General features: G+C 42.2%; 1 protein-coding gene across 1 annotated transcript; it reads left to right on the forward strand.

Annotated features, from left to right (window-relative positions):
* The first annotated feature begins 505 nt into the window (after nt 1–505).
* Nucleotides 506–4,070, forward strand: LOC129240446 (uncharacterized). The gene is made up of 7 exons (XM_054876237.1): nt 506–565; nt 943–1,237; nt 1,334–1,489; nt 1,586–1,757; nt 1,881–2,018; nt 2,145–2,429; nt 3,185–4,070. Exons 1-7 carry the CDS (start codon nt 506–508, stop codon nt 4,002–4,004), a joined length of 1,926 nt encoding a protein of 641 aa, XP_054732212.1. The 3' UTR covers nt 4,005–4,070.
* The last annotated feature ends 4,854 nt before the right edge of the window (nt 4,071–8,924 follow it).

Raw genomic sequence — 8,924 nt, forward strand, 5'->3', positions numbered from 1 at the left:
ACTGGGAATTTCTATTGTATTTTCGTGAATAAAAGAAAAATAGATACGAGTGTATGGCACATGAAAAAATGGAGCTCCATCTTTTCTGCGCTTTCCTGAGAAAAAACTTGCGGAGTTCCCCTTTAACAACTTCAGGCGCATGCCGATGACCGGGTAGAAGGTCTCTGAGGCCACTTCAGACCCCTTCTGGGCAAGCTCATCAGCAATTTCATTTCATTTTATGTTTTTATATCCTAGAACCCAGGTCAGAGAAATGTTACTTGCACAATAATAATAATAACTCAAGATGGACCCGAAATGGTTTTACGAGTAGCAGATAACATCTATGCCAGATAAACTGCAACTCGCTGCCCATTCCTGTACTAAAACTCGCAAACGACACTTACCGCGCTGAACACTAATAAGTTGAAATAGACATCAAATTGTTAACAAATAATATTCACCAATTCAGTCAAGCCAGGTTAAACCATTAAAATATATTTATACATATGATATGCTTACAAACATGTATGTGCCTACTCTAACGCGTTCGGATATTGGAATGGGAACGCGTATATGCGTGTGCGTAAGAAGATCAGCGTGCTTGTAAAGAAGATGACAAAAAACCAGGGTAAAGAAAATAAAAGCAAACAGAAATGTATTTTTAGCAAAAGATTAACTCAGAGAGACGGCAATTATTATGAAGTTCTAAATGGCCTATCTTAGCAACAGCCGATTTGTTTCGTACGAATTTGCTTAAAAGCGGCTCGAAAGTTTGTAATACCGTGCTCGAACATATAAATAACCCAAAACCATCTGCGCTCTTCATTAGATGTTTGGATTCACTACTGTAATTACGGCAGCTAACCTTTCAAGAAAATGGTGAGTGTGATCGTCTTGAACTAGTTTTAAAGGACCAATTCAGTTTCACCATATTCAATTGTACTGCTTATGCCTTTCCAGAAACTTTTGCTTATTGCCTTCGCGTGCGTCGCTGCTGTGGCTGGTGATGTTAGTCACTTGCCCTCCACCGAGTACCTGCCTTCTATTCAAGATGTTGTTCCAGTTGAGGCTCCAGTTTCTAATTTTATTCCAGAAGTTGCTGTTCCTGCGCCAATTTCAATTGAATCTGCTCCATCACATATTTTGACTGATGATGGATACCGTTACAAGACACATCGTCGTGTTGTATACCGTCGCAACCGTCGTGATGTAAGCCATTTGCCTTCCAACGATTACTTGCCTCCAGTACAAGAAGCCCCAGTTGCTGCACCAGTAAACGAATACTTGCCTCCTGTTCAACAGACCGTCGTAGCCCCTGCTCCAGTCTACGCCCCGGCTCCAGTTTCAATTCCAGCTCCAGCTCCCATTCCAGTTGAAGCTGCTCCAGCCCATATTTTGTCTAATGATGGATACCGTTACAAGACACATCGTCGTGTTGTATACCGTCGCAACCGTCGTGATGTAAGCCATTTGCCCTCCAACGATTACTTGCCTCCAGTACAAGAAGCCCCAGTTGCTGCACCAGTAAACGAATACTTGCCTCCTGTTCAACAGACCGTCGTAGCCCCTGCTCCAGTCTACACCCCGGCTCCAGTTTCAATTCCAGCTCCAGCTCCTATTCCAGTTGAAGCTGCTCCAGCGCATATTTTGTCTAATGATGGATATCGTTACAAGACCAATCGTCGTGTTGTATACCGTCGCAACCGTCGTGATGTAAGCCATTTGCCTTCCAACGATTACTTGCCTCCAGTACAAGAAGCCCCAGTTGCTACACCAGTAAACGAATACTTGCCTCCTGTTCAACAGACCGTCGTAGCCCCTGCTCCAGTCTATGCCCCGGCTCCAGTTTCAATTCCAGTTCCAGCTCCCATTCCAGTTGAAGCTGCTCCAGCCCATATTTTGTCTAATGATGGATACCGTTACAAGACCAATCGTCGTGTTGTATACCGTCGCAACCGTCGTGATGTAAGCCATTTGCCTTCCAACGATTACTTGCCTCCAGTACAAGAAACACCAGTTTCTGCACCAGTAAACGAATACTTGCCTCCTGTTCAACAGACCGTCGTAGCCCCTGCTCCAGTCTATGCCCCGGCTCCAGTCTACGCCCCGGCTCCAGTTTCAATTCCAGTTCCAGCACCCATTCCAGTTGAAGCTGCTCCAGCCCACATTTTGGCTAATGATGGATACCGTTACAAGACCAATCGTCGAGTTGTATACCGTCGCAACCGTCGTGATGTAAGCCATTTGCCTTCCAACGATTACTTGCCTCCAGTACAAGAAACACCAGTTGCTGCACCAGTAAACGAATACTTGCCTCCTGTTCAACAGACCGTCGTAGCCCCTGCTCCAGTCTACGCTCCGGCTCCAGTTGAAGCAGCACCAGCTCATATTTTGACCGATGATGGTTACCGTTATAAGACGCACCGTCGAGTAATTTACCGTCGTCATTGATAATTCCATCCACCCCGGTCGACTTATTCGCTACTGCTCTTTTTTGAGCATAATATAGTATTAGATATGTTTGCATTGCCAATGCGCGGTGATTGACCACTGAAACCATTGAATAAAAGCAGTTTAATCGTTTCGAAAATTAAATTTCAACTTTGTTTGATAAATTAATTCAGTCTTTTGGACTTGATTGTGTATTTCAACGATTTCAAATATATGTATATTATATATAATATTATTTAGGCAAATCCACTTAGTGTTATATACACATATAAATTCATACTGCGTTTCGATTCATTAGGTAAGCATAAAAGTAATGGTAAATTATTTTTTGAAATCCATGATATTTTTGTGCTGTGGTTTGTTGTTTTGATCATGTATCTAAGCAACTGGAATTCTAACATAACCGGCTCGAAAAACTATTGATTGTTTTTGTTTGCACTTTCTGCAGTTGCTTGCGCTTGTTTTGTCATTAATTACTTATAATATGAAGTGATGATACGACTCATTTGCACATTACTCTAAACTCATATAAAACGAGCGAAATTTTCAGAGAAGATATCACTTTCGTTTGGTTTCTTCATCCAATAGGAGATAAACTATTCAAAATGGTAATAAAATAAATAATTAGACAAGGACAAATGGCAACATTAAAAATATCCTTTTTTAATGCGTTTTTGTAAACTACTATTAATATTTGTTTATTCTAGAAATTTTTGTTACTGGTTTGCGCTTTGATTGCCTCCGCGGTCGCTGATGTTAGCCATTTGAGCAATCAATATCTCCCACCTCAGCATGCTGCCTCCGCTCCAGCACCAAGCTATAGTGCCCCAGCTCCAGTCTACAGCATTGCAGCTTCTGCGCCAGCTCCATCCTACAGTGTCCCAGCTCCAACCTACTCCGTCGCAGCCTCTGCACCCGCTCCGTCCTACAGTGCCCCAGCTCCAACCTACTCCGTCGCAGCTTCTGCACCAGCTCCATCCTACAGTGCCCCAGCTCCATCCTACACCGTCGCTGCATCTGCACCAGCTCCATCCTATAGTGCCCCAGCTCCAGTCTACTCCGTCGCAGCCTCTGCACCAGCTCCATCTTACAGTGCTCCAGCCCCAAGCTTTAGTGTAGCTGCGTCTGCTCCAGCTCCATCTTACAGCGCTCCATCTGTGTCGTATGCCGAACCTGAATATGCAGCCTCTGAACCAGCTCCAGCTCATAGTTTCTCCTCAGCAGATGGTTACCGCTACAAAACTCAAAGGCGTGTTGTATATCGTCATCGTCAGCGCCGTGGCGCTCCTTCAAGCGAATACTTGCCGCCAGCAGCTTCTTCTCTCTCATCGGAATATTTGCCTCCAGCAGCATCCGCTCCAGCTCCATCTTACTCTGCGGTCCCTGAAGTATCCTTCGCACCAGCCCCATCTTATCAATCGGAATCATACGCCCCAGCTGCCTCTTTCCAATCAGCAGCTTACGCCGAGCCGTCCTACGCAGAATCTGCTCCCGCTCACAGCTTCTCTTCTGATGATGGCTACCGGTACAAAACTGCTCGTCGCCGCGTCTATCGTCGTCGCCGATTCTAAACTATTCAGAGGGATCAAAACGAAAACATAATCCAAGATGGATAATATTTTGAATTTGTCGTCTGTCGAGAATATCATGATATAAAAATAAAATGTTTCTTTAATGACAATCTTTGACAAATTTTATTTCTCTTGAAATATTTAAGATAATGAATTAGGGAAACAAAATAGGGAAGCAGTTATACAAGTATCAAACAATAGGAATAGCCACCCAACCTCTAAAGATCTGCGTTCTGGAACTGGAGACGAAAATTCCGCACTTACATTATCCTACAGGATAACTGCCAATTGGCTAACTTCCTTCTGCCAATTGGCTCTACTAATCCATCTATATGATGTATTTTGCCAGTCTGTGCCCTCTTAATTTTTTCCATTTCTCCTCTTCTGCCCCTTAACTTGCTTATCACCGGCCATTATTTTCCTCGTTTTCAGACTACTAAACTTCGTTATACTGGTCGCTATACTGCTTTTGTTCCCAGAGATATATAATTAGAGAATTATTCTTTTTTTATAATTAACGGAGAACATTGTACTTAATAGTTAAACCAATTCATTCAGGGACAACTTAAACTTAAAATAAATTTGGGGTCCTTGCTACTGGAAAATAAATTAATTGAGTGTTTACCTGTGTATTAGCTGAACTAGAAATCCGGTTTTGGAAAATGATGTATGGAAGATTCTTTTTTTAATTGAGATGCATAGGATTGTTACTCTTCCAAGCTATTATATTGTTAAAATCCGATTGGAGCTTGAGGAAATCATTACATGTGATTGTTTAAAATTTTGAAATTGGGAGCACGCACAGATTTTTCAATTCTAAGTCTATGAGAATATATTCCAGCTTCAACACGACAATCCATTTTTGAACCATTTATGTAGATTGTTGGCAGAGAGTGGCAAAATTCCTATTGAATGTTGGGATGATGTAATCAGTCCTCCCCGACCGAAGTCAAGCGAGTTTGTTGCAATAGTCCATCGGATTCGCGTCTGATTTGAGAGCCATTGTGTGGACGTTACGAGGTTCGGAACGTTGTTTTTTAGCCATTCTTGGTTCACTCGAGGTTTGTGAAACGGTGCCGAGTCCTGTTGAAACGTCCATGGTCAGCCACTGAAATGTTTGTCTGCACACTGTTTCAGAGCAACGTGCAGAATACTTTCCCGATAATATTTGGCATTTACCTTGACGCCAGAAGTATTTCTAATCGCACTCGCAGCATAAGATTTTACTTTTTCAAAATCGGAAGTTAAATGCAGATTTAATAAATATTTCGACTATAGCGCCACCTAGCGGATCCAGTTGTAGACTCAAGCGATCTTCATATGGTTCATTTCAAATCGCCATACTTCCAAATCACTACTAAGTAAAAAATACCCAAATAAATTTATTTTAAAAAACGTATTAACGTATTTCCAAATGCTTGTGCTATAGTAAATCAGAGATTTGGTAAATACGCAACTATGCACATGTAAGCTAATAATACTTTGATTGCACTTTTATGAAAGCATATCAGCCCAATATTATTTGCTTCTTACGGTTTTAAATTTATCTGCCTTTAAATAAGTTTTTTCAGAAAAAAGTGTGTTTAAGGCAGGATGCTATAGTGTGTAATAAATAGGTATCTTTTTTACCTGTGCACATAAAATATGAAGTAATTGCAAATTCTTAAGATGACAAGAAGCGAAACTCTTTTTCTCGTGAGATCGCCATCAAAATATGTATGTTTTATAACTTTAGCCAGTAATGCGACACTAGGAGAAACATTAATTATGTATTTTTCAACCAAAAATTAGAAATTTTCAGTTTTCACACCACCATTGAGGCACGCAAACGGCGCATTGCCGAGGTTAGTATTACGAGCTCGATTCCTCAGTGGGCCTACATATATTACCCGTATGTACATATACAGGGCCCGCCATCTATCGTTACGGATTTGAACTAGGTATTATTTGAAGAATGGTAACACTTGTCATCTGATTTGACAGAAAATTAGTTTTATTCTTCCGCTGAACGAAAATGGTTGTGTATACGCTCAAAGAACGCTGGGAAATATTGCGACATTACTTTGAAAATCATGGTAATGTTGCAGAATGTGTACGGATGAAGCTCATTTCCATCTCGGCGGGTATGTTAACAAGCAAAATTGCCGCATTTGGGACTCAGAAAACCCGCACGCACTCGAAGAAAAGCGGATGCATTCACAACGAGGCACTGTTTGGTGCGGATTTTGGTCGAGAGGCATCATCGGTCCATTTTTCTTCGAAAAGTTATATGGCGGACCCTATATATAGGGTTATTCAATAGGTGCGCTTCAACTTTTTTCCGATAGGGAGGGCGAACGACACAATATTTTTTATTTTTCGCTTGTCATTTGTAAACTTCATTAGTATACATTTCATCATGGAACGCTACACACTTGAGCAACGATTGCAAATCGTGCAAATTTTTTATGAAAATAATCGTTCTGTTGCTGCTACTTTAAGAGCATTACGGCCATTTTACGGTCCATTTAACAAGCCGTCCCGTTTTGGGGTTATGTGAAGTCATTGGTCTACAGTAACAAACCGGCCACGATTTGTGAGCTCAGAGCCAATATTGAACGCGAAATTGCTGGAATTTCGGCCGATTTATGCAAAAGAGTGGTCGAAAATTGGGTTCAACGATTGGACTTCGTAAAACGTGCACGCGGTGGTCATGCAAAAGAAATCAATTTTATACTTAAATGTGTATGTTCAAACTCGATAATAAAAAAAAAATTAGTTAAAAAAGTCAAACCGTTTGTGTTTTATTCAAAACAAAAGTTGAAGCGCTCTTACTGAAAAACGCTTTAGTATATATTTCTGCCATGAAAAAGCTTTTATACCCGGAGGTTTGCTATTGCCTGTCGAGAGGCACCGGATGTTAAAAAAACTTTTCTATCATTTGGTGTTTGATGTCTACAGTCGGTTTCGGACTTGGGTATTATCGAATAGTAGGCACACACTAAGTCTACATAATATACATATAGAATATACTTGTACACTATGTATACAGTTACGATCTTCCACACTGTGCAGTTGTAGGCATACACTTGGCGGTTTCTGCGGGCAGCAGCTCGCGGGCATACTTCTTTACGACGAAAGAGTCCATAATGCGCTTATACTCAGCGACGAAGCCTAAATCACGTGTAATCTTCCGTTCCACACAGACCAATCGGTTTAGCGCCATGTCGTAGCTATCAGGAAATTTTACTCTGCCCGTCTCCATATCAGACCTGTTTGGAATCTCGCGTTAACGCGGCATGTAGTACACTTCAAGATCGTTCTTACACGGACGCCCGCTTCACTCTCTATAGAGCTTGCAACTCTTACTCTAAATTTCGAAGAAGTCAGCCACCATATTATGCAGTTACTGATCGGTTTGGCAGTTGAAAAACAAGCACGAGGGTGCCGATGGTAATTTAGTAGATGTTGGGCCAAACACCGTCCACCCTCATTCCGTATTGGTGACAAGGGAACCGATGATCTTTACCTTCATAGTAATCGACGGCAAATCCAAATGGCAACGGTCAAGACCAATCCAATCAACAGCTTGGGCCCGACCCCTGTATAACACTATACTGGCAACTGTCGTATGTGTTTAGCATCACAATTCAAATCGTCTTTGCTCAAGCTTTGCAAGGGAAGCTGCCTTTCCATACTGGCACCGTTGATAAGCAATTTGACCACAACTATTGGCTCCTGCGCTGCACGCCCTCCAAACCACTGTACGTTCAAACACGCTCACGTCCTAAGATGATTTTTTGTCTAGAAGTGCGTAAGTGTCGACGCTTTTTTGGTTTCCATATAACGTAACTGACAGGATACGGAACAGAAGCTTACTATTGACGGAACTGCAACTTAGAACTGCAGATCCCGAATCTTGTGCATGCTATTGGCTAAGAGGCGCATGCTGCGCTGTTGTTAACCGTTGCTGGGAACGTGTATTCGCTGTTCTGTTAAATGAGGTGATGTGACTGTCTTGGCAAATTGCTAGTTTTGTCTGCTGTTTCAGGTAGGAGTTTGCGACGCACCCTTCTGCACCCCTAAATGGTGCATTACTTGCGCCGTTGGCAATCGCGTGCACTAAATTGAGAAAACCAAAACATAAACGATATCATTTCGCATCCAATCACCTGCTTGGCACGGAACGATATGAGCTTCACCATTGAATCCTCAGAAATTGGTGCAATTTCCTTCACCTACGACAGCTAGTTACGAACCAATTGCTCAGAGGGGGGTTATCAGTGACTTAACTGCTTCACACTCATCTCCTTTCAAGCACTTCTGAACCGTACTTGATGTAACCATACACTCCTGTGGATTCTGTGAAAGCCGTATAAAATATTGGCCAATCTTCTGGCTTTGCACAGAAATCAAGCAAATATTGCATTTACCAGGGTAAGCTCGAAAACTGTGTGGCCGCAGTACCTGCTGCTTGCCGTCGATGGAACATTACGTGTACCGGTTGGCATATTTACAGTACCAGTACTCGTTACAAAAGCTAACATTGACGAGTGGGACTCTGGCAATTGTGGAGTTCTCTGGTTTGTAGTTGTTGATCTCCCTACCTGTGAGACTGAATCCCCGGTGACAATGTTATTGTTGGGTGCATTGAATTTTTTGGTGCTTCGACGTTGACCAAACTGTTCTCCAGTATAGCTACGGGCTTATACATATATTTATGTATATCCAAAATCACATTGCCTTAACGGGTAGCAACTGTGGCACTGGGAGCGGTCTGTGACTGGATGTGACGGTGGTGGCGGGCGCTTCGCTACGCTGGCTGGAATTTGATGAACACTGCTCTTCACAGCTTGCAAAATGGCTGACGTGGGGCGTTGCTGTGACTTGCCCATAAAACGAAGTTTACAAAAAGGAAAAAGTATTATATTTAAACAAAAC

The sequence above is a fragment of the Anastrepha obliqua genome, chromosome 3, assembly GCF_027943255.1.
Source record: "Anastrepha obliqua isolate idAnaObli1 chromosome 3, idAnaObli1_1.0, whole genome shotgun sequence".
Taxonomy (NCBI): Eukaryota; Metazoa; Arthropoda; class Insecta; order Diptera; family Tephritidae; genus Anastrepha; species Anastrepha obliqua.